The 27,038-nt window shown below is 43.9% G+C and overlaps 1 protein-coding gene across 3 annotated transcripts in view; it reads left to right on the top strand.

Moving 5' to 3' along the window:
- The window catches only part of OLFM3 (olfactomedin 3), a 176,236-nt gene that overhangs the window by 131,752 nt on the left and 17,446 nt on the right, over positions 1-27,038 (top strand). For all 3 annotated transcript variants that reach the window (XM_083445220.1, XM_083445219.1, XM_083445221.1), the window contains exons 3-4: positions 10,037-10,192; positions 17,608-17,827. In XM_083445220.1, coding sequence (XP_083301346.1) covers positions 10,037-10,192; positions 17,608-17,827 — 376 coding nt within the window. The remainder of the gene's footprint in view (positions 1-10,036; positions 10,193-17,607; positions 17,828-27,038) is intronic.

Raw genomic sequence — 27,038 nt, 5'->3', positions numbered from 1 at the left:
CATTGATCCATGAAGGAGAGTTTTTATCTTAAACAATAGCAAACACAGTAAATAAAGAGTTCATCCATTTTTATGCATGTTCATTGTTTGTTTACAGATAGTTGCCTTGGTGATGTTATCTTGTGTTGATTGCAGTGGTCATTGTATCACCACCCTGTTCATTATTTTATTGTTATACCCCAGATTGGCTGCCAGCTCTGATGGGCCATCATTTCCTGGACTATTTTTTAAATTATTTTTTATTTTAAAATTTCCTGGGCTTTTGGTCTCAGGCTCAGTTGTCTATAACCAATGGCCCTAGGTGAGAGTCAGGGATACTGTCAGAGGAAGTGGTCTCTCATTCTGAGTTAGTCCTGACAGAATGAAATGTTGGGGCATGGCAGAGAGAAAAATAACCTGTAGAGGAGGCTACATATTGTATCTCTTCATGAGCCACTGCTTCCAGGCAGCAAGAGCTCCCCACCCCTTTGCAGGCAGGTATTTTAGATGTTTTGTCAACTCTGTACTTCTGTTATTATAATACTTGCTGATAAATAATAAGCCCCTTGATGTTCTTCTTGTTGTGCTGACTGACATGGTTCCTGACAGACTTACACATAAGTGCTCAGTAGTAAGTCCCAGAGTTTTCAGTGGGACTTACTCCCAGGTAAGTGAGCTTAAGGCTGCAGTCTGAATTGTCCACAATTTGCCATGTGAAAAGTTGGCAACCCTATGACCTTTCTGTAATACCTTTTTACAAGTCAAAAGTCCTTGTTTTGGTGGCTAGTGTCTACACTCAGGAAATGAGAAACCCTCATCAATTCAGCTTAAAGAAATGCTCTTGAAATAGCCTACACGCGGGTGGCGCTGTGGGTTAAACCACAGAGCCTAGGACTTGCTGATCAGAAGGTCGGTGGTTTGAATCACCGCGACGGGGTGAGCTCCCGTTGCTCAGTCCCTGCTCCTGCCAACCTAGCAGTTCGAAAGCACATCCAAGTGCAAGTAGATAAATAGGTACCGCTCCGGCGGGAAGGTAAACGCCGTTTCCGTGCGCTGCTCTGATTCGCCAGAAGTGGCTTAGTCATGCTGGCCACATGACCTGGAAGCTGTACGCCGGCTCCCTCGGCCCATAGAGCGAGATGAGCGCCGCAACCCCAGAGTCGGTCACGACTGGACCTAATGGTCAGGGGTACCTTTACCTTTACCTAACATGGTAGGCTATCCCTGTTGAATATCTGGAATCTGATATTATTGAACTGTTTCTGCAGGTTTTTTAACGTTTCTCTTTCATACACCCAATTAATAAGATTATGGGTAGGAGTGGCAGTAAATTTATGCAGAATAAAGAGAGTGGCCTACTACCAACAAACAAACGATCAAATGAATGAATGAATGCAGTGTTTGTTTTCATATGATACATCAAAGCATGGAATCCTTCTCTCCACAGTAGAGTTTCTCCACAGAGAAACCCACAACTGGCTCCAGAGATAAGGTGTGATTCAAGGCTAGTCATCAATTGTGCAGTAATCAAGTGCAGAAAAGTAGGCAAGGGATCCATATGTGTGGACCAGTTCTAAGAAATCACAACATGAGGGCAAACCAGGAGAAAGGCAATATTCCACATCAATAGGCACACAGAGCCACAAGGCTTTTGAAAACAGCTGGGTTGTCGTGCTGCTGTTCCTCGAAGTTTCAGATGTTACATTGGCTCAGGCATTGTGAAATAAAAGCAAACTGTCTTCCAGAATAAAAGAATTCATGAGCACGGTTGTGGAGGGTGGGGTTATAGACTTCAGTTTTAAAATAATAAGGGAATATTTGTGTAGCTGCTCCTGTTCCGGGTTTGTTTGTTAACAAAGGGACCATGCCATTTACACTCTTGCACTAAAATGCTCTCAAGGCTTTCCGGCAATTTCGCAGCACTGATGTTTTCCATAGCCGTAGCTATAAACCGCATCCTTGATAGACAACCTATTGAAGTAAAGGAGATCCCTTCCAGAATAACAAAAGCATAATATGGGGCCTTCTGAATCTACCTCACCCAGTATTTCCTGTTGGTAGAGTAGCCAGTCAGACATCTCTAGGCTGCTTCTCTGGAAAGGCAGAAAGGCAACAGTGCTTCACCATTATTTATCTCCCAGAAACTAGTTCTCAGAGCTGTTCAGCCTCTGGCCATGTAGTTTTTCTTGGCTCTGCCCTCCAGTTCAATAAGACTCTTCTTGGTGAGTGACTTCATCTTTGTGAAATCAGAAAGACACTGCAATTTGTATACGGAGCCCAAAGAGCCTGTGTCTCCACCCCCTTTATTAAGAACTCAACAAGAAGATCCACTGAAACTGTGATATCTTTTTGCGTAATCGTCAATTCTATTTATGTTACGTATAAGGTAGCTAAATTCCTTGTCTCTTTAATATAAATGTGGAAGCAGATGGTAAAGTGAGAAGTTCATTTTTTGGTTCTTCGGTAAATTCATCCATATCTTTTTAATGCATATTATTCGAGTGTAACAAATTATATTGGTCTGTGACTGTAATCAATACAGTTTTTAAAGGATTAACTGCCCATTAGTTAAAACCTGACCTTTTCTCCATGAATTTGTCGAGTCCAGACATTAAATCAAATTGTAGTGTGTTTTGTGATTTTTACCATAAGCCCCACCCTTGCCACAGGTCTTGCTTAAAAACCCCAAAATATTCTGCACAAACTCAGACTGCTCCTGTATTTTTATGAACGTGTAGTGGCAAAAAAACCCCCAACCCTCCCCTTTTCAACAGTATATTTTGGCACTCCTCACAAAAAAACATACTAGCTTGCTCTCACTCTTCATTGACTTTGCTTGCTCTCAGTGACAACATCATGTAGGCAAATCTGATTGGCTACTTAGCCATGTGACATTATCCTATTCCCTGTATGATCCCAGATTGTGAGGAATCAATCATGTGACTAATCTAGGAAGTAGGCAGAAGGAACGGCCTGGGAAACAAAATGGCGCCAAAGTAGTGGCAGCAATGATGGGAAACAGTGGGTTGTATTCAACTAAATTTTACTCAAAGTAGGCCCTTTGGAATTAATGCTCCTTAAGCTCAGGGGGGTAGAATAATGACTATTACTCAGTTTTTCTGAACAATATTCAGAAAAAATACTATTCACACAGTCAGTGTTTCTGGAACTATTTCTTCCCCATAGTATTTTCAGCCACAAAAGCAAATCTGAATGATATTGAGTACAGCCCTAATAAAATTATTTTAATTTAATCACATTGAGTATGCAAGGAATTTCCCTTTTATGTCGCATTGAATCTTCTTACAGATTCAGATTAACAGCAACTCTAGCAAAACAAACAGCCCTAGTTTTGTCACAGTTCTAAGGGGTGTTTTATTTGCTTGACTTGCATAGCGACAAGGATAATAAAAGTTGTGGATTTGCTATTATCACTGGCAGTTTCTCAAAAAGCGCTAAGAGCTAGATAAGTAGCAAATCTGCATTTTGATGAAATACCAGCTTTGCAGTCTTTTTAAACTAGGAGCAGAGTTACAGAAGATTAAGTAATCACAAATCCATAGCATTGTTGTCTGCATCTGTGGGAACTTCTGACCCAACCTATCCCTCAGGGCTGAGTTGGTTTACAAATTTAAAAGTTTAAAGTACGCCTTGCTGCATCAGGTCAGAGGTCCACCTACTCTAGGCTGGTCATTTAAGCAGCACCAAAAATGAGGAAATGCATTACCGAAGAAGAAGAAGAAGAAGAAGAAGAAGAAGAAGAAGAAGAGTTTGGATTTGATATCCCGCTTTATCACTACCCGAAGGAGTCTCAAAGCGGCTAACATTCTCCTTTCCCTTCCTCCCCCACAACAAACACTCTGTGGGGTGAGTGGGGCTGAGAGACTTCAAAGAAGTGTGACTGGCCCAAGGTCACCCAGCAGCTGCATGTGGAGGAGCGGAGACGCGAACCCGGTTCCCCAGATTACGAATCTACCGCTCTTAACCACTACACCACACTGGCTCTCTACACCTACCAAAGAAGAAGGCACCCACCTGCATACAATTTGCACATGGATTCATTGCTATAACTTAAACAGAAATAACATATACCTTACCCCAATGGAGAAGACTGTGACTGGGTGAGCTGTGTGCTTGCTCAGTCCTGCTGTCCTATAGGGCACGGGTGGTGCTATGGTCTAAACCACTGAGCCCCTTGGGCTTGCTGATCAGAAGGTCGGTGGTTCGGATCCCCATAACAGGGTGAGCTCCTGTCACTCTGGTCCCAGCTCCTGCCAACCTCGCAGATCGAAAGCACACCAGTGCAAGTAGATAAATAGGTACCGCTGCAGCGGGAACATAAACAGCATTTCCATGCGCTCTGGTTTCCGCCATGGAGTTCCGTTGCACCAGAAGCAGTTAAGTCATGCTGGCCACATGACTCATAAAGCTGTCTGTGGACAAACATTGGCTCCCTCAGCCTGAAAGTGTGATGAGCACCACAACCCCATAGTCGCCTTTGACTGGACTTAACCATCCAGGGGTCCTTTTGTGGGATGTAATCCACTGGGAGCAGTCAAGTACAACATTACCTGTTTTGCTAGAGTGGTCATGCAGGGAATGTTAGTCCAGCCAGTCGAAACATCCTGTTCCTCCTGACCTGGAGCATCCTTCTTCGCATGTGACTAGTAGGTGGGTGTGACCTTTCCAGACCTTGGGAAAGGCCAAGTCACTCAGCCACCTCCCTCTCTTCGGTCTTCTTTTTCATCCTGCCAAATTCCTGATTCACCTGGCCTGGACTGCTGCAAGCCAGCAGTCCCCCAGGTTATCTCCCATATAGGGTAAACCTGTTTGTACAGCCTAAAGTTTGCCTTCAGGGATCACACTGTGCTCTGCCTGATCATGAGTAAAACTACTTTTTGTTACTTATGTCTTTATTCTTTTAGGAGGGATCAAAGGGGTCTTACCAGGAATAATAGAACATATCTCAATCTAGGCAAGCCAGATTGAATTGTTTGTTGTCTTAAAAGGTTCACACAAGTCTACAACCGGTTTTCTGCTGCGTAAGGGGGGGGAGTGAAGAAACCTCCTAGCGCAAGTTAGGAAGGATATTAATAATCAATATATCCTCTCCTTGCCACCCTCAACATGCCCACACCTTTTCCTTTCTTTACCTTTACCTGCTGTCCAGCTTCTAATTGCTGATGGCCATCTGCATCTTGTTCTAGCACTGAAAGATGCCACTGGAAGCTCACAAGCAGACTATGAAAGTATTCCAAGGTATTATGCATTTCAATATGGAGCTTTCTCCTGATAAAACAGCCATTTGTGAAGATGAAGCCAGGGAGTCAGTTGGCAAAGGTTGGAACTAAAGCACCATGGACAGACTTCCATGTGGGCACCATGGCTCTGCACTCTGCAGTTTATACCACAACAATTCACTCTTGAATACGATACAATACGATACGATAATCTTTATTGTCATTGTCCCATACAGAACAATGCAGTGGCATAGCGTGGGGGTGCAGGGGGGGCCGGCCGCACCAGGTGCAACATCTGGGGGGGGGCACGAAGAAGAGACTCGAGTGCTAAAATCCACGGGTTAGGGGGCGCAAATTACTTGCCTTGCCCCGGGTGCTGACAACCCACGCTACGCCACTGGAACAATGAAATTGAAAAAATCTACATTGGACATTCAAAAACCAACAAGCCTACTATCCCCACTATCCCTGCCTGGTTATCCCCCTAAAAACTCTGATACCCCATAATTAAATACAATATACTCCCATAGAGACTACCTTACACTGCGTTTAAAACCAAAATTGCATTTGGATAGAAACTGTTTCTCAGGTGGCTAGTCCTAGTCTTTATAACCCTGTACCTTCTTCCAGAAGGCAGAAGCTAAAAGAGATCATTTCTGGGGTGCGCGCTATCCTGCACTATCTCTGCAGCTTTCTTATGACACCTGGAAGCATAGATTTGATCCAAGGTGGGAAGAGTGCACCCAGTCTCAAGGGGCTGGAGGAAGCTGCTTCCAGTACAGTGTGAGGAAGGCTGATTGCAAAAGGAAATGTTGAGACATTTGTGGGTATATGTCTGGACACCAGGGCTTGCTGCTGCTGCTTCTGTTTCTTCTTCTTCTTCTTCTTCTTCTTCTTCTTCTTCTTCTTCTTCTTCTTCTTCTTCTTCTTCTTGTTTCTCCTTTTATTTCAGTGAGAAGGAGATCCAATGTGCAGGTTGCACTTCCAAGTATTTGCAGAAGAAAACACTAGCATAGTTCAGGGAAGGCGGGGGATGAGACGCTTTGTACTTGAACAAATATCGCTGTCTTGCATCTTCCAAAGCACAGACACATCAAAAAGGAAAGTATCAGGAAAGTATAGAAATCGGGGACTTTGAAAGAAAAATAAATAAATGCACTCCAATGTATCAAGAGTCAGGGCTGAACTAAAACCCTGACCCCACATCAAAGACCCTGATCCCAGTGTTTCAACAAATCTGGCAGAGTGGGGAAGTACGTGATGTGGTGATGTCACACCAGCACTAAGATCGCCCAGAATTGATAGGATAGGTGGGGGTGAACTTGATGCAGAATAGCCATTTATGTCAGCAGTTCTGCTCCTCAGCAAAGAAGGTGGTTGCACTTATGGTCATCCTTTTTTCTTTTTTTTTTCTTTTAGTGGTTCTAAGGCCCCTGAGGTCTGAATATTGATGGAACCACCCTCACAATACATCCTTTCAAAGGATGGTGGCAACCCCCCCATCAAGAAGATGCCATACTTCTGAGAAGCCACTTAATATGGTTCACAGCACCTGAAACATTAGCAGAAGCATGCTATATTTTATTCCCCCCCCCAACCCCCACATTTCTGGTCTTTTCAGCCTCCCTACTTCGTTTTATTTTCTCCCCTATTGAAAATCCCATCTAGACATTTCTTTTGCACAGTATTTTGGGATTATGAATTGAGAAGTAATGAAATCAAATTTGCCAATTCCTGAACTAGAATACTTAACATTTTTGTGTCATCTGATATATAAAAGGTAAAGGTAAAGCTACCCCTGCCCGTACAGGCCAGTCTTGACAGACTCTAGGGTTGTGCGCCCATCTCACTCAAAGAGGCCGGGGGCCAGCGCTGTCCGAAGACACTTCCGGGTCACGTGGCCAGCGTGACATCGCTGCTCTGGCGAGCCAGAGCCGCACACAGAAACACCGTTTACCTTCCCGCTAATAAGTGGTCCCTATATATCTACTTGCACCCGGGAGTGCTTTCGAACTGCTAGGTTGGCAGGCGCTGGGACTGAACAACGGGAGCGCACCCCGCCGCGGGGATTCGAACCGCCGACCTTTCGATCGGCAAGCCCTAGGCGCTGAGGCTTTAACCCACAGCGCCACCTGCGTCCCTTGATATATAAAAGGTAAAGGTAAAGGTACCCCTGCCCGTACGGGCCAGTCTTGACAGACTCTAGGGTTGTGCGCCCATCTCACTCAAGAGGCCGGGGGCCAGCGCTGTCCGAAGACACTTCCGGGTCACGTGGCCAGCATGACATCGCTGCTCTGGCAAGCCAGAGCCGCACACGGAAACCATCTGATATGTACTCTCTTTTAAAACAGTGGCAGCTAAATAGGGAAGCCTGTTTCTGTTCCATGTCATTTTCTCTCAATCATAGGTCCCTTCCATCCCATTATTTTGGATTTTTTAATGCACAAAAATGTGCTATTATTATTATTATTATTATTATTAGAATTTATTATCCACATCTTATGCGTTTTGGTACACATTCCAGCCTTAAAATGCATGTTTTGTGTTTCAATACATTTCCCTTTAAACTATTCATTTTGTGCGCACATTTCCCCCATAAAATAGTGTGTTTTTGTTTGAACCAAAACTGCATCACAGAATTTGAAGTGTACAATCCAATTGATTCCCTAGGCTAAAGAGTTCTTGGTTGAGCAAAGGCCCAGTGTCCTGATGCAATCAAGAAAGCACACTGAAAGTGACGAATTGGTTGCTGAGAGCCCTGAGTTCTTGAGTGACTTCAAATTAGCACGAGAAAACATCCATCCAAAGTCAAGTGTTGTACTCAAAAAAGCAGTTACTCTTCTCTTTGGTGCACCTGAAAATTCCACATTCATATGCCACCCTGTTTTATTTTGTTTTTGTATTTCTGAGGCTGTATCTGGTTCTAGACCCCTGAACTCTTTGGTCTTCATTCCTCAGTTAACCACTATAGATGATGCCCAAAGGCTGCCCAGCAAGCTCTGTGAGAACAGCAGAGGCTCCGCCTTCCCCTCCATCCTGCATTCCTCAACAACCTACATGTATCTGAAGCTCGGGGAAAGGGGAACATTTAGCAATTATACAGTGGGAAAGAGGCAGGAGCTAAAACATGAAAAGCTTGAGGCACACCCAGAAGATGTGTATGACAGCAGTGGCACTCACCTGACCGCTTCCGCTTACTGGGAAGGGGAGGTTGACAGGGTGCAAACACAGTGGCAGAGGCAAGGCAATGCTCCTGCAGGTGCGTTTGCACTGTGGCAACCAAAGTACCACCTGGTATGCAGCAATGCAACCAATTGGAGATCGGGAGAGTGACAGAGCCATACCACTGATGACAGCAAACAAAGTTTGCCAGGTGCTTATTTGACCAGGAACAGAGATGGATGGGTCAGTCTATTTTTGATCTGCGTTGCTTTCACATCTGTTCTTAAACCCATTCCATTTTGTTTCTGTATCAGCCTGGGAACTTTTAAAAGTGCATTATTTTTGTACATATTTTTCATGAAATATGCATTACTTTGGCATTTTACACTAAAGTATGACTTTTATAGGGACGCGGGTGGCACTGTGGGTTAAATCACAGAGCCTAGGACTTGCCGATCAGAAGGTCGGCAGTTTGAATCCCCGCGACGGGGTGAGCTCCCGTTGCTCGGTCCCTGCTCCTGCCAACCTAGCAGTTCGAAAGCACGTCAAAGTGCAAGTTGATAAATAGGTACCGTTCCTGCGGGAAGGTAAACAGTGTTTCCGCGTGCTGCTCTGGTTCACCAGAAGCGGCTTAGTCATGCTGGCTAAGCTGTACGCCGGCTCCCTTGGCCAATAAAGCAAGATGAGCGCCGCAACCCCAGAGTTGGTCACGAGTGGACCTAATGGTCAGGGGTCCCTTTACCTTTACTCTGGCTTTTATATGCATTTCGGTATGACTTTTAAGTATCAATACCAAAGGTAACTGCATTTGGATATCCCTATCAGTCTGGGAGATGTGAGTCCAGTCATTTTATTTAAAAATACAGACTGCATGTAATCCTCAAGCATCCCGAAGCAGGAGCTTAAGCCAATGTTATAGATAGATGATAGATAGATAGATAGATGATGATGATAGATAGATAGATAGATAGATAGATAGATAGATGATAGATAGATAGATAGATAGATGATAGATAGATAGATAGATATAGATAGATGATAGACAGATAGACACACACACGCACACGTGTGTGTGTGTGTGTGTGTGTGTGTGTGTTCACAGCATTTACATCTTTTAGCCATACACTCACACCTACTTAGGTGTGCACTTTAAACTATGTCATGTATGAAGCAGCCATAAGAGACTGCTTCCATATCAGCCTGTGGTTATTACTAATCCCCAGCATTGTCCTGAACTGACCTAAAAGCAACACACACACCTTGCTTCAGGCTACTACAGTATTTAATATATATATGTGCAAAAATATGCAGCTCTGCCTCAGCATCGATGTTCCTCTTTTGCTGAGTTACCACAATATGTTCTTTTTTTGCAGGCATTGTTTGATGGGGTAAAGGGACAGGTTCAAATTCTGTACCTCCACAGTCTCATTAATTTTAGAAGGGGTCGTACCTGTACAAAACGAGACTGTGTTTCCAATTCTCTGTTCTTGTGAATTTCAGAGCTCAGCAAAATGCCTAGCAAATCTGAATGCTGACACATGCCAGCGTATCATTCAGCGTTTGATATAACAGCATTTTTATGTGTGAGAACAGAAACTTAAGTATATAGATAGACGGTATATTCTGAGAGCATAATTGATGTTCTTCCTTAACAGGTTCAGAATATGTCCCAGTCCATTGAAGTTTTAAACCTACGGACTCAGAGAGATTTCCAGTACGTTTTAAGGATGGAAACACAAATGAAAGGGCTGAAGGCCAAGTTCCGGCAAATTGAAGATGACCGGAAGACACTAATGACAAAGCATTTTCAAGTATGTTTGACTTTTCTCTTCTTTTAATGATCACTTGAATGACTGCCAGAAGTGATGTGCTTGTGAGAAACAATGTGCGGCCGGCAAAGCTGTCGACTTGAAACGTTTGTCGGTAAGCGCATAATGAACCCCCTTGTTTCTGCCGTGATCATCCCTCTCGCTGCAGCGTTTCGCTGTGATGGGAAGTGACCATTAATTACTGACACAATAGTGGGGGGGGGGAATGTCACCACTGCAGAACAGAATCCTATTTTCGCGGCATCCATGATGGGGTTCCCACCAGGAGATTTAGATGCAAAACAGCCTCTGCTTGTGATAAATGAAGCACACCCGGCAGAATTAATAAGAAAAGAGCAAGGAGCCATAGTGTCCCTTTAAACTCTGACATTCTGTACTTTCCAGGGTGGGAAAGTTTATAAGGAGAGAAGTTCATGTTGCTTTAATTCAGGCATAGGCAAACTCCGGTCCTCCAGATGTTTGGGACTACAATTCCCATCATCCCTAGCTAACAGGACCAGTGGTCAGGGATGATGGGAATTTACCAAAGACACGCGGCAGCGCTTGTCATTCACAATGTTGGCGCTTGTCATTCACAACTGTGCCATGCACACGAAATTAACTCTTACATCAAAATATTATGTTACGTATCGTGTTGAGCTGCTATGCGGCAGCAGGGTCAATGGCACCTTTGACACGACTGATGTTTCTCCTAAAGGTAAAGGTACCCCTGCCCGTACGGGCCAGTCTTGACAGACTCTAGGGTTGTGCGCCCATCTCACTCAAAGAGGCCAAGGGCCAGCGCTGTCCGAAGACACTTCCGGGTCACGTGGCCAGCGTGACATCGCTGCTCTGGCGAGCCAGAGCCGCACACGGAAACGCCGTTTACCTTCCCGCTAGTAAGCGGTCCCTATCTATCTACTTGCACCCGAGGGTGCTTTCGAACTGCTAGGTTGGCAGGCGCTGGGACCGAACAACGGGAGCGCACCCCGTGGCGGGGATTCGAACCGCCGACCTTTCGATCGGCAAGCCCTAGGCGCTGAGGCTTTAACCCACAGCGCCACCCGCGTCCCTTGATGTTTCTCCTAAGTAGGTGCCTAAACAATACTTACAAGTTTAAGTGTGGTGGTGTTGTGTATAAATGAACGAGCAAATTAAAAAGTTTGTTTCTTTTTCCTCCCTTCTTTTGTAAACAAGAGATAAGGCCTAAGCGTGGTGTCTGACATAAGCATAATAAAAGTTAATTTGGGGGCGCTGGGCGGATCTTTGCACCCTGGCAGCACATATGCTAAAGACAGCGCTGAATACAAACCATTCTGATTGCTTTGGAGACTTCCAATTACATACCACACACAACTTTGTCACTATATACAATTGCTGAAGAAGATAATTCTGCAGAATGAAAGATCTTTACATTTCAAATCCATTTTTTCCCCTGACATTTGTACGGAGTGCTGCAATCTGTATCCGTCTTCTCTCTCTCCCTTGTCTAGTTTACATGCATGTGCACAGTGGAAAAGACACCACAACCCTCTGCAAAAAAGTGTTTTGATATGCTTGTAATTTGTGATTGCACCTTTTGATTCTTTTTGTGTGGTGTTCTAATGTAGAGGAACGAAAGCGAGCAATAAGTAACAATCCAAGCTGGCTTCTGATTTCTTTTTGGAAGAGTTAAAACAAACAAACAGCAATGCAGTTGTGCACTTTGCCAAGGCAGGAGAGTCAGAGAAGCTACAAATGAACCAAAGAAATGGAAAACTAGGACAAACTGCACATGCTCCAGTTCTGAAATCTAGACTGGAACCAATTTTAGAGTTTATACAGGTTTCACCAGAATAGAGTGAGGTTATAGGTCACTAGAGGAGACAACTAGCTCATCCCTAACCAGGGCCATTAGACCCCAGCTCCTTTCTCACTGCACCAATATGGTAACTTGGCAGAAGAGGGACCTTCTGGCCTACTCTCTGCAATGCATTGTGCCAGTACTGCAGAGGGCCAGAAAAGAGATCAAATGACACAACGGAGCCAATAGCATTTTACATGGCTCTACAATGAGTCTGGCTCCTGCTCAGTCAGAGCAACTTGACTTTCCAACAAAAGCCAAGTTGCCATTCATGGCTCCCCATTCTGTCAACAAGTCAACTCACCTTTCTTCTAGACTCCTCTGGCTGCCTTGCTTCACCTCCTCTCACCCACCTGCTCTGACAGGTAGCTTTCAGAAATGCTCCCCACTATCTAACCTAAGGACGAGAGCAATTCAAAAACAAAACCAGGTTGTCTCGGTTGGAGAAACGCTCCCTTTAAGATGTTCTTTTCCTGCCCAAGAAAGGTTCAGAATGGTGTAACTATAGGATATGTCCAAGACTCAAAAACGATTCCTATCATCATTGGCAATAATGGGAAGCTTGTATTGTGCCATTCAAGTATTTTGTATTGTCATTACACTTTTCGTGGCCCTAGCGTTAAGGTCAGCATCCAGCAGTTCCAATGAGAGCTGTCAAGGGCAACATCATGTTCTGAACACTGTAACCTTTTAAAAGACCCGATATTTGGATTGGCTGGACCTTCAGCTTTCATTGGGTCCTTTGACTGGCATTTTAAAAGGAGTGCAAAGCAATCATATTACTCAGTAATTTTAAAAGGTCAGAATAACAGGCCGTGCTTCTTTCTTTTGGAAGAGCAATCTGTGAGATTGCTCATTGCACTTCATGCTTAAACTGGGGACTGAGCACAATGGTACAGAGCAGGCTTTGTATGCACAATGACCAAAGTGCAATTTATATGCTTCCTAGTTGTGTTAGAATGCAGTGAACACATTTCTTATCAGTCACCAATATGGCCCACTTTTGAAAACTTGTAAAATAGAGGTTCAGTTTTCCTTTTACTGGCATATGCTTGATCAGACATCTTAAGCAACTGAATTAGCTCAAACAAATTTCAATCAAGAGGTGGGTTGTTTTTTTATAAAAAGCCTATTTCACTTGTGGAGAAAAAGAAGCAATCTGTCGCCCTGTGGATATCATATTCACATTACGGTGTTTTTATCTCGTTCACATTCTGAAAAGGCTGATCTGCCTCTTAGAGTGTGTGCAGGAAATGGGAGGATCTTTTAGAAAATGCATTTCTACCCATTGATTATTACAGACAATCTGAGCACTCATGTGTTCCCTACTTATGAAGCTTTCCCTGCTAAGTGATGTCAGCTTTGCCATTGAGTCTGTGCATCCAACTGAGAATTGCAGTTCCTGAACTGGAGAGCAGAATCGAGTACACTGGGTAGACATTCCTCATCTGTAGGGATGCCCACAAAAAATAAAGGTAAAGGTAAAGGGACCCCTGACCATTAGGTCCAGTCGTGACCGACTCTGGGGTTGCGGCGCTCATCTCGCTATACTGGCCGAGGGAGCCGGCGTACAGCTTCCGGGTCATGTGGCAAGCATGACTAAGCGACTTCTGGAGAACCAGAGCAGCGCACAGAAACGCCGTTTACCTTCCCGCCGGAGCGGTACCTATTTATCTACTTGCACTTTGATGTGCTTTTGAACTGCTAGGTTGGCAGGAGCAGGGACCGAGCAACGGGAGCTCACCCCGTCACTAGGATTTGAACCGCCGACCTTCTGATCAACAAGTCCTAGGCTCTGTGGTTTAACCCACGGCGCCACCCACGTCCAGGAAAGTTATTAGCGCCATGAAAGTTATTAGCTGCAAAAAAAACCAAAAAAAACAACAACCCAACACCAACCTGCTGTGAGCTGACAGCAGAGGGATGAAGAGTGCTGCCCCTTCTTCAGTAGCCTGCTGAATGCAGATATTTTCATTTCTTCTGGCAGCCTACATGGTTCTGTTTGGGGCATAAAGGAGGGAGAGATTGCTCCATTCCTCCTTTGCCAGTCCACTCGCTCAACTGCACAGGATCCCATTCGCTTGGCTTTGGCTACCAGGATGAAATACAAGGCTGCATTTGGATCATTTTGGATCTTTGTAAAAAAAATTCTCAGGCATAAAAGTGTACCAGTCCATTCGGTTCCTTTTCTTTTCTTTTCTTTAAAAAATACAATCTTCAGATCTTAAACCACAGCCTTCATGCTCATCTAACTGCAGGCAATAAGTACTACTTTGGCCCAGGTGCCAAATCATGGCTTGGTGCAAATAAGCAAACATGCAGCTTCCCAGAGCAAAATTCACAGCCACAGCACTCCTCCCGAGTCTGATTGCTGCCACACTATGCTGTAAAAGACCCTGGACCAGAGTTGTTGTTTAGTTGTTTAATCGTGTCCGACTCTTCGTGACCCCATGGACCAGAGCACCTATCTGCATGTACACAAATGTTTAAAGATGAGTGTTCATGCATATGTTAAGAGGATTATAAATTGAGCAGTTAGTGTGCATATCAGCCAGCCATTGTAAACATTCACTGGACTTCATGGAGAATCCTTCCAAGACATGGGTAGGCAACCTAAGGCCTGGGGGCCAGATCCGGCCCAATCACCTTCTAAATCCAGCCCGCAGACAGTCCGGGAATCAGCGTGTTTTTACATGAGTAGAATGTGTCCTTTTATTTAAAATGGGTCTCTGGGTTATTTGTGGAGCGTGCCTGATGTTTTTACATGAGTATAATGTGTGCTTTTATTTGTGGGGCATAGGAATTTGTGGGGTTATTTATGGGGCATAGGAATTCGTTCATATATTGTTTCAAAATAGTTCAACACCCCACAAGGTCTGAGGGACAGTGGACTGGTCCCCTGCTGAAAAAGTTTGCTGACCCCTGTTCCAAGAGGCCAGGTGAATAATGCACAATGGCTGGTTGTTACGCACATGAACTGCCCATCTTATGTCTCCCTTGACATATATATTGTTCAAGTTTTGTTAAAGGAAGAACAACCGTGAACAAATTAAGCCCATTTGCCTCATAGAGTAAGGGACTGCTGTAAGTTGCTTCAGGAAATGGAGTCTGAGGTCTATAGTTCTTTCCTTTTGCCCATATCGAAACCACTATTGAAACGAAGCCCAACAATGTGCATAGTCATGTCACTGTGTTCATAAATTAATATCTCTGGAACAGAAAGAGGATTTAATGTCCCATTTGTGAAGGTCTGTGTGAGTTTATGGTTCTGTGTCTAACAAAACACTCCCTCGATTCATCCTTTCCGAGCGGATATCATTTCAAGATTTCTGGGCATCAACAAAAAGTGGAATTTTCCTCATGAGTATACCATTATATAAGAGAACTGCAAAGGGGGCTCTAGTTACTCTAATGCATTTATGGTAATAACATTTCTGCATGTAATTTAAAAATGCAATTTACATCTATTTAAATTAGCTATATGTAAAACATGCCTTTTGACATTGCCTGTGGATTTTTACCCCACCTCATCACCGGAATTAATATTTCCCAGGTGATATCCCCCCCCCCCTTAAAAAATTCATTAAATTGAAATGGTTGATACAATTAATTTAAATGTACTTTTGTCGAAACACTGGAACCACTATCATCATTATTATGCAACATGGTACAGTGCTAACAAAAACACCTCAAGGGATAAACCCATTCACTGAGCTGAAGACTGATTTTACAATATCAGCTCATTTCTCTCAACATCATGAGGGCATTTCTCAACCATCATAGGCAAAGCTTTCTTATTAGAACCACTTTAGTAATGTATCATGAAATGTAGCGATTCTCTTTATTCCAAATGAGCAAATGCCAAAACCCAATGCAGGCAGGCAGGCAGGCAGGCAGGCAGGCAGGCAGGCAATGATTTCTGCTGGAGTCAGTGGAACCAAGTCATGTCCTATCCAGATTATCCTTTTTTGTGAGCTTGCTTGCTTATTGGTTGCCGCAAACCAAGATTCACTTTGAGTAAAATCATTGAAATTAATAGACCTAAGGTAAAGGGTAAAGGGACCCCTGACCATTAGGTCCAGTCACGGACGACTCTGGGGTTGCGGCATTCATCTCGCTTTATTGGCCGAGGGAGCCGGCGTACAGTTTCCGGGTCATATGGCCAGCATGACTAAGCCGCTTCTGGTGAACCAGGGCAGCGCACGGAAATGCCGTTTACCTTCCCGCCGGAGCCGTACCTATTTATCTACTTGCACTTTAACGTGCTTTCAAACTGCTAGGTTGGCAGGAGCAAGGGCCAAGCAACTGGAGCTCACCCCGTCGCAGGGATTCGAACCACCGACCTTCTGATCACCAAGCCCTAGGCTTTGTGGTTTAACCCACAACACCACCCGCATCCCTAGACCTAAGTTAGCTGTGTTCATTAATTTCAATGGGTCTCATCTGAGGAGGACTTGCATTGGATACAACCCCAATATTATTGTTCGCTTAGGACCCACCTACCATTTTCATACTTCCGTGTTATCTTTCCATTCTTCTGCATTTGCCTCCTACGCAGATGAACTGGCCAGTCCATTTTTGTTGTTGCAGATTTAGAAGCTGAGACCTTTTCTTAATGGATTGGAGAAGGGGTGTATGTGTTTCCAAATCACCTTTCAAAACCAGGTGATAGGCAAAATGATTGATGGAACTCGTTTAACGCAAGGTTAAAGTATTGACCAAACTAGTACAGTGGGCTAAGGAAACAGTTTCGGAATCAGTTTGGGGTCTGGGGAGGCCTGTACTTAACAGAAATCTGGAAGAAACAAACTATCTGTGGGTGAAGAATCCAAATGTTTTAGCATAAAGGTCAAACCACACACTTGGGTGTAATCAAAAGCCTTTCCTCTGGGAAACTGCTTTGTGAGGAGTTTTAGAGGAATAATCATTTTATTGATACATGTCTTGATTGGCCAAATGGCAGGTATAGCCAGTTTTGTACATGGTTAAAATATTGGCAAAAGAATCAGTCAGGTAGGAGGGGTTGTTTATCAACACACCAGCCTAGATTCAGGGGTCTTCATGTGGACAAGGATGTCACCTTTGACAGTGTTGAACACTTATTGAAGTGCCCAGGATGCTCTTAGTTCTGTACGGATCAACCAATCGCCTCTTCTAAATAGAAAAATCAAATCAATTCACTAGCTTTCTCACACACCACAATGATAATAGTGGAATGCATGTATATAGCTAAGCGTTCTGTCATTATTTGGACTAAATGGATGTATGTTTCTGACCAAACTAGCTTTAAAAATAATATTCCTGTTCTTCTTATTCTATACTGGGAAAGGTTTGATTTAAAAGAAAATGGTTTCTCTTTAAGAACATTATTTAAGAACATACAATTTATCCAAAGCTTTAAAGCCATTCATCTCGGGGCTTCTAAACCTCTCGTGGGACACTCATTTTGATACTACGATCAATAGGAATTTCAGGCATAGATTTGATAAGAAGCATAAAAGAATTTTATTAAAGAACTTAGAGGACGTAACATTTTTAGACTTCCCTAATGCGCACTTCGCCGCTTTTTTCGCAGGAGCTGAAAGAAAAGATGGATGAGCTCCTGCCACTGATACCAGTCCTGGAACAGTACAAAACTGATGCTAAGTTAATCACCCAGTTCAAAGAGGAAATTAGAAATCTGTCTTCAGTCCTCACCGGGATCCAGGAGGAAATTGGCGCCTATGATTATGAGGAACTCCACCAGCGAGTGCTCAGTTTGGAAACCAGGCTTCGAGACTGCATGAAAAAGCTTAGTAAGTTCACAATTTCATGGCCCATTTCGTCCCGCTGCATGTGGGTGTGAATGCGGTTTCAAGCCATCTGGAATTGCAGAGTTGTAATCCGACACACCGGGTGAGGGGCACAGGTTGGCATCCTGCTGCACACTCCTGTGGCAATAGATGAACATGGCCTCTGATCGCAGTGCTTTCCCACAGACTAGGAGTGGGAAGGGCATGGAGCTCAGCTCGGGAAAAGCAATAGTCTTATAGTCCAATTTCCTTTGCTTTGTAGCTTATCTTTGGCATTTTTATTTTTCGTTTACTTTCTAAGAGGGAATCAGATGCTAAAATGTACTTTGATTCAATAGATCCCCTTGCAAAATCCAAGGGTCTCGGCTCTTCCTCTTTCAGCCAAAGACAATTTTTCATGTAAATACACGTACTCGGAACACCACCTGCTTGGTGGGTAAGCACAATTTCAAATAGTAATGGCCCATCTATACACCTCTGTTTTATTGCATGTGCATGCAGCAAAATCCCACTGACACATTAAGCATGCATTTGAAATACTTTATTGTCACTTGTACAACTTGTATACAGTGAGATTACACGAACACCCCCCACTCAACTCTCTTAGTCTTAATTCCCCTCGTTTACTGACGCACACCCACCAAACCCAAAAGTCAGTTGCCCTGTTGTTATCTTTTGATTCAGCAGCCTAACAGCCCACAAATAGAAGCTGTTCTTTACCCTGTTGGTGCGACTAGTCATGTTTCTATATCTTCTGCCTGAGGGCAGGAGATCAAGAAAGTGCTGGCCAGGGTATGAATCATCCCTGAGAATTTTCCTCACTCTCCTGAGGCAACGTTCTTCCGCTATTTCATCCAGTGGATTCACGGGACAGCCCATAATATCTTGTGCTGTATTCACCACCCTCTGTAGGCACTTCCTATCCGTTGATGTCAAACCAGCATACAACACTGTGATGCAGTATGAAAGGACACTTTCTACTGTGGACCGGTAGAAGGAGATAATCAAATGTTGATTGACATTGTTCTTTCGCAATAGTCTGAGGAGATGGAGTAGAATTGTAGAGTTGAATTGAATTGTAGAGTTAGGAGGGACCACGAGGGTTATCTAGTCCAACCCCCGGCAATGCTGGAATCTTTTGCCCAACATGGGGCTCAAACCCATAACCCTGAGATTAAGAGTCTCATGTTCTACCGCTATGCAATGCTCTCTTTTGAAGTGGGAATATACAGGACTGCTCACGTATCAGTCCATTCTATCAGCTGTTCCTCAATACTTCCCCTTTGTTCCCATCAGTTCTAGTCCCACATTTTATCCCCCTAGTGCAAATTATTTGCTCTCTGATGCCAAGCCTTCATACATTTTTACATTTTCGGTTTTTGTGTCCAGATTGCTGTGGGAAACCATTGCTCGTTTACACACACACACACACACACACACATGCACTGGAAAAGGTAGTTCATCCATCTTCAGTTCCAACACAGTAAGACTTCTGTGCCCATTAAATGATTCCGCTTGTTAGGAGGTGAAAGCTGAATGCTGAAGTGTGGGACACAGCAGTTCCACTTATCGGCGCATCTTTTAATGTCTGAACCTTCCTCAAAATGGCTTAAATCCAGGTATTTCTAGATTCTGATTTGTGGCTTAGTTTCTGTTTCCTTCACTTTCATTTACAGTGGTACCTTGCTTTACAACCATAATCCGTTCCGGAGGTCCGTTCATAAACCAAAACAAGTTGTAACCCAAGGCGCACTTTCACCCCCCAAAAATTGTTTGTAATCCGAAAAAAGGGGGGTTGTAATTCAAAAAAGGTTCACAAACCGGGACACATCACTTCCGGGTTTGACGTGTTTGTAATCCAAAACGTATGCAAACCAGACTGTTTGCAAACCAAGGTACCACTGTGTTTAAGGAATCGATATGCCAAATTTCCACGATGTAAAACTACGACACCCTTATGTACTAGGGTAGTTCTGTTAAATTCAACAGGATTGCTCCTGAAAATAGGCTGGAAGTTATGGCTCTAACCCCAAACACATTTTTCTTGTAAATCTCACTGATTCCTGTGGAACTTAATTACAAGTAAGCATCGTCTTGGGACTGCTGCCTGAGCCGTCTCCATGTCCGCCACTTCTCTTATGTAAAGGCTCACCCCTTATTTCAGCCTGGCTGGGGCTGGTAGGAGTTATAGCCCCAAACAAGGGTTGGTGAAGTCTGCCTTGTTTCCTCAAAGGGGGCCTCTCTCCCATTCATGCAAGCACTCCATTGCATCATATTGATCAGTCCTATCCAAGATAAAAAGCAGCATGAATTTTAAAGTTCGGTGAACTTAGTAAGTTAATGAAAGGGGGGAAGGAAGATCACTTGAACTAACTTCACAAGAACTGCAAGTGCATAAGAATTAACTTACAAAGCAAAGATGGACAAATTGACTGGGAAAATAAGGAACCAACACGATCAGAGATTTTCCAAGGACTGGAACAAATTCACAGAATATATCAAAAATGTATGTGAGGAGCAACTAACGCTTGCTGGCTTTCAAGAAGCTTTGTGAAAAAGACTGATTGAAATGTTGTTTGAAAGATAGGTTAAGATTAAGAGTGGTAAAGTGCAATATAAATTCAAGAAATGTGAGATGTAGTGAGAATATGGAGAATTGTCAGATAGGCTGAGGGAAGTCCAAAAGATGTCTATGTACAAAGCGAATGTTAAATTTGGATAAAATGATTATTGGAAACTGAATAAAAATTAATTATATATATAAAAAAAGAATTAACTTACAAAGTTTCTGAAGAAGAACATTCACCCTTCATTTCTGTCAACCGTGCATCTTTAGAAAGAGCCCAATTAGCTGAAAGAAATAATTAGTCAAAGATGGGGAATAGCAGGATTATCCACATCACTGTCTTCTAGATTGTGTCACTCTCCTACCAAGTGGAATCTGCTGCAGTAAACTGCGTAGTAACTGAAAAACTGTATAGATATTTCTCAATATCATGAATCCTAGAGGATCCTGGAGGCAAATGAACTGGGTCTGAGATAAAAGATGATCTCTAGATTGAGTTATCCTTTCAATAATTCATTCTCAGAGTCTTCCTTTGAAACTAGAAATAACACAGTGAAAGAGAGAAAGCAAAAAAAACAACAACACATGAACAGAAAGGAATTGTCTAGTGGAAATCTAACCAGCATGCAAGTGATCAGAGTGCTAGACTAAGGACTGATCAAATCCTGACTCAGCCAGGAAGCTCACTGGCTGACCTTGGGCCAGTCAACGCCTCTCAAGGAGGTGAGAGGAGAGGTTGTTGTTTTCTCGTTTCTGTTTTATCTTGTATTTTCATCTTGTGAACCGGCCTGAAGGGTGGTATATAAATCTTATAGATGAAGATGATGATGATAACCACCTACCTCACAGAGCTGTGAGGATAAAACGGGGAAAGGGATGAGCTGGAAGAAAAGTAAGATATGAATATACAGTGGTACCTCTACTTACGTTCACCTCTGGTTACGTATCCTTCGGGATACGTGCACGGCAAACCCAGAAGTCTTTTTCCAGGTTTTGCCCTTGCGCGCATGCGCAGGAGCACTCTACGCGCTGTGCACATGCACAGAAGCAACACCTCTGGATAAGCAAACCTCAGGATCCGACCGGTGCTCCGGAATGGATCCTGTGCGCAACCGGAGGTACCACTGTAATCATAAGTAATACCTCTTTAGGGCTTCTGCTCCATTTTGGTGTTTGCCTGAATGCATGAAGTGGGAAGAGGACAGGTGTGAATATGCAAGCCTCACTTCCAACACCGAATACGCCAGCTCCACTTCAGACTTGTCTGCATCAACAGGGAAGGCCTGAAGCAGAGTTGGTCGATTGTGTTTGAGTAAGGTAAAGGGACCCCTGACCATTAGGTCCAGTCGTGGCCGACTCTGGGGTTGCGGCACTCATCTCGCTTTATTGGCCGAGGGAGCCGGCATTTGTCCACAGACAGCTTCTGGGTCATGTGGCCAGCATGACTAAGCCGCTTGTGGCGAACCAGAGCAGTGCACGGAAACGCCGTTTACCTTCCCACCGCAGCGGTACCCATTTATCTAGTTGCACTTTGACGTGCTTTTGAACTGCTAGGTTGGCAGGAGCAGGGACCGAACAATGGGAGCTCACCCCGTCACGGGGATTCGAACCGCCAACCTTCTGATCGGCAAGTCCTAGGCTCTGCGGTTTAACCCACAGTGCCACCCACGTGTAAATGCACATAAAAACCTCATCATGAATGGGGACTCCATCAGAACAGGAAGATATGAAGTGCAGCTAGTACTTGAATGCTTGCTCCTGCCCCATTTTTAAACTCAGCACCAAATGCACACCCCCCCCCCCAGTATCAGCTGCATTTAGGATCTCCCAGTCAGAGCTAGCATGTTCTTACAGCATTCTCGAGCGCCATCCATCCCTGGCGCAAGGGGGTATTGCATTTGGCACTGAATTCACCATCAAAAACAAGCTCCGCTTTTGCCAAGGAAAGCAGCACAACCATACAGCTGCTTTTTCCTTTGAAGTGTAATCACCTGACATCATATTACGTCAGGTGAGCCCCACCCCACCTGTCAAATATGCCCACAGAGGGTGGACCAGCGTTTTCTCTGCTGCAAGATGTGGGGCTCAGCTCTTGTTTCCAATTAAAGTCTGACCATCTCTGCTCTTGTAGAAAATGTACTGGGCAGCTGGCTTTTACAGCCCACACTGCTCTTCCTCAAAACTGTAGCTGCACATCCCGAATTATGTCCCTAATAGGCACAGGCAGCAAAGGCATTTGTCTTCCTGACAGTCCTTTGCTACCCAAACATTGGTATGAGTCGCATATTAGTGATGTTAAAGGAGTCCCTTTCAGCTAGCAGGAGAGTCAGAAGAAAGCCGACCTGTTACTAATGCATTCAGAATTGCTAATATTTGCCGTTCATTTCAGAGGTGACAGAAGGGCATAGCAGGGGAGGATTCCTTCATTTCCTCTACTGCCTTCACCCCTGCTAGCATGGCAGCCTTGTGCAGCTTTTAAAAATGATCTCTTTCTATCTGTTTTCCAGAGGAATTGTGTTAGCAACAGCAACAGTAGTATTACTTTACAACTAAATATCTCTGTAGAAGTACCTCAGCAGAGGTACCTCAGCAACATTCTCTCTGGTGGGACCCTTCCTCTTTCAGTGAGACTTGGGCTTACCTGCCTGTGGTGGCCATCCTTGAAATTCCCCGCAAAGCCCTAAAGTGAGGCTCAGTCAGGGATATTGTGGGAAATGGCTAGATCCAGCCCCCAGGTGCTGCTCAAGAGTTTGAAGCTTGGGGGAAAGTTAAGAGGGCCTAGGGCAGGTACAGTGGTACCTTGGTTCTCAAACGCCTTGGTTCTCAAAGAACTTAGAACCCAAACACTGCAAACCCAAACCGGAAGTAAGTGTTCCAGTTTGCAAACTTTTTTCGGAAGCCAAACATGCTCCGGTTTGAGTGGCACACTTCCGTTTTGAGTGTTACACTGAGGTCTGTCTGGTTTTTTGCTATTTATTTGGTGGTTTTGTTTTTGCGGCTCTTTTTGTTTTGTTTTTGTGACTGTGTGGAGCCCAGTTCAGCTACTGATTGATTGTTTGTGTGTGTGACTGCAGTACATTGTTTATTGTTTTCGTTTTATGGATCGGTGGTCTCGTTAGAGAGTAAAATTCATGTTTAATTGCTGTTTTAGGAGTTGTTTTTAAAAGTCTGGAACGGATTATCCATTTTGCATTACTTGCTATGGGAAATCGCACCTTGGTTTTGGAATGCTTTGGTTTTGGAACGGACTTCCAGAACGGGTTAAGTTTGAGAACCAATGTACCACTGTATTAAATATCTTCAAATATTCCAAGGGCTGTCGCATGGAAGAGGGTACAAGCTTGTTTTCTCCTGCTCTGGAGGGTTGGACTTGAACCAGTGTTACAAGAAAGGAGATTCTGACTAAACATGGGGGGGGGGGTGGAATTCTGACAGTAGCAGCTGTTTGACAGTGGAACAGTCTCCCTTGGGAGATTGTAGTCTCTCCTTCCTTGTAGGTTTTTAAGCAGAGGTTGGGTGGTCATCTGTCATGGATGCTTTAGTCGAGATTCCTGCATTACAGGGGGTTGGACTAGATGACCCCTGGGGTCCCTTCCAACTCTTATTAGTAGTGGGACCCACTTGGGTGCTGGGGCCCTGGCATCTGCCCAAGGATGCCAGATGTGAATGAGTTCGTGGCTGAGGTGCAATTTCAAGCCCCAATAATTCACAGCTCATGTTTGACCACTCTGTTCAGAAAGGTTCCACACACAGAACAGTTTGAAGACTGGGTTCCTTTTCCACAGAGGAATCATTTGCACTGTGCGGCTTGTTTTTAAGTACGTCTCGTTCTAAAAAGCCATTTTAAAACTGGCACTTGTGGGGAAATTAATGAAACAGCTAAAGGCAACGGAGAACAACACAGGATCCAAGGACTTTGTTGGACGACAACACTAATTGGTTCAGTTTATTTGAAACGGTGAAAGAATTAAGGTCCTACCAGTACCACATGGGCAATTATGAGTGGCTTGGCTAAGATAACTATAGGAGTATATGGATGTTACACTCTGTGAACATCCATACAAACACACTTGTACTTGTTGTTGTTGTTTAGGCGTTTAGTCATGTCTGACTCTTCGTGACCCCATGGACCAGAGCACGCCAGGCACTCCTGTCTTCCACTGCCTCCCACAGTTTGGTCAAACTCATGCTGGTAGCTTCGAGAACACTGTCCAACCATCTCATCCTCTGTCGTCCCCTTCTCCTTGTGCCCTCCATCTTTCCCAACATCAGGGTCTTTTCCAGGGAGTCTTCTCTTCTCATGAGGTGGCCAAAGTATTGAAGCCTCAGCTTCAGGATCTGTCCTTCCAGTGAGCACTCAGGGCCGATTTCCTTAAGAATGGATAGGTTTGATCTTCTTGCATCCATGGGACTCTCAAGAGTCTCCTCCAGCACCATAATTCAAAGGCATCAATTCTTCGGCGATCAGCCTTCTTTATGGTCCAGCTCTCACTTCCATACATCACTAGTGGGAAAACCATACCTTTAGCTATACGGACCTTTAATTTGTACTTACCTTGGTGCAAATAGTAAGAAATCTAGACAGTCAGGGACAGGGGAAGAATTGTGTGCACATTATTACTGTTATAAACTGGAGAGGGGGATTACTAGGGTTTCTCTGTAAGAAGTGATCGACTTAGTTTTAATTTCCCCTTAAGTCACATTGATCAGCTTCTTGGTGCGTGCAATAGTGAGCGAAAAAGACATTTGACGTGGAATTCTGGGTGGGTTGACTCTTGAGGAAGAAGTCAATCATTGGGGAGAATTTCAGCAAGAATCAACTGGGACCCTGCAATTCCTCCGTTTCTTTCCTGCCCTGAACTTACAGTTCCTGCCTGATTCATCCATCAGTGCCGATCCATCCCTTGATATGTTCCCAAGGTCAAGTATTTCGTGGGTCAATCACTGGGTGTTCTTCTCCAAGTCATTTTCTCTCCCAGCAGTTTCCAGTGTAGGTCTTAAGCGGCTCAAAATAGTACAGGCTGATCCATCATTCTCACCACTCACAAAGAGACGTGCTTCAGGGCCTACCTTGTCATCCTGAGCCGTTCCCTGCATGCAAATGCAGGGTCCGCAGCTGCCGAAACTCAGAGTGCTGTGAAGGCTCATTAATCAAGCTCACTTTCTTTTCTGCGATTCCCCCCCTTGATTATCAACCCAAGCAGTTTGGAAGAATTGGCTCCTGACAAAGTTTTTGGGTTTTTTTTAAAGAGTTGGTTCTTTTCAAAGCCTTTGTTGTGGTGTAGCACCCTGCTTGTGGTTAACGCTTAGCTGGAATGAAATATTCAACGCAGCAATAGAGAAATTAAAATAATAATTTATTTGTCAGACAAATAAATGATTGGCACAGTGGTATATTTACCAAAAGCTCTGCACACTCCAGCCCTGGTGACCAGCACTTATATTCCCTCAGCCCAGCCTCCTTACTCCTCCTTTGGCTGCCTCTGTCCAATCAGCCTGATTGAAATTCCTATTGGCTGTTTGCTAGAACCAATCATAAAAGATACACCCATTTCCTATTACCTTTTATGGGAGACAAAGAGCTATATTTCCTTCTATCAATATCTTACATTTGCCTTGACAAGCCATCTTAAATATCAGATCACCCTATGCCCTTTGCTCTTCTGCTCTTTGCTCTTCTGCCCTTGGCAACAGGGGCAAATGGCTAAAACAGATGGCTCATGGTTTCAAATTTTGTCATATAAACAGAGGTCTTGGGTTCACCTTCTCACACACCATCAATGAAATAAGAATCTAACATAAGAATCTAACATTTCTTACTTTTTACATTCTTTTGTATAGTTATATTAAAGTCAGTACATATATACTTAAAGTACATTATACATTAAATATACATTAAAGTCAGTACATATAGCACATAGATTTTTAGAAGAATAAAGAACTTAAGCAGTTTCTAAAGCAAACCCTTCAATTTACACCCCCCCCGCCAGCTGTTGTTGCTTTTAGCTCTTTGCCTTTTAACCTTCTCAGGATACCTTAAACCATGTTTGACGGGAGGCATCTTTGCCTTTTAACCTTCTCAGGATACCTTAAACCATGTTTGACGGGAGGCATTATTTACCAACTCTAATTAGTGTTTTTGCAGCTTGGATTGTATTCTGTAATTCGTATGACCTTTTGTTCCCAGCTTTTGCTCCTTTTTACAACTTTGAGGTACTGCAACAAATCAATGAGGGGCCCTTATTCAGGAGAATAAACAAAAGGTTCTCAGCCAGCTGGCTTCTGCCTGGCCTGGAGCAAGCATTTGGAGCAAGCATCTACAAATATATTTTTAAGCTTATTTTAAAATACAGATCTTTGATCAGATGCCTCATTCCCCCCTTTCAAGCTCAAGGACCTTCATCCCAAGTGTCCTTGATAGCTTGACCTTCATCATATTCCTGAGGTAAAGCTCTGTATAGGGCCATGATATGAGGTAGAGTTTCATTTGAAATCATCTTGCTAATTGTACTTCTAAAACATGAAAAGATACATGGCACCATACATAAAACCATGACTACTACCGTCAAGAAAAACAAGCAAGACAATAGTATCCCTTTGAGTCCTGCAACATTTGGTAACCAATTGGTGAGCCATCCCATATCCCAT

Source organism: Podarcis tiliguerta, assembly GCF_965153285.1.
Source record: "Podarcis tiliguerta genome assembly, chromosome: 6".
Taxonomy (NCBI): Eukaryota; Metazoa; Chordata; class Lepidosauria; order Squamata; family Lacertidae; genus Podarcis; species Podarcis tiliguerta.
Note: the sequence above shows the minus strand (reverse complement) of the source record. Positions and strands in the feature narration are given on the sequence as shown.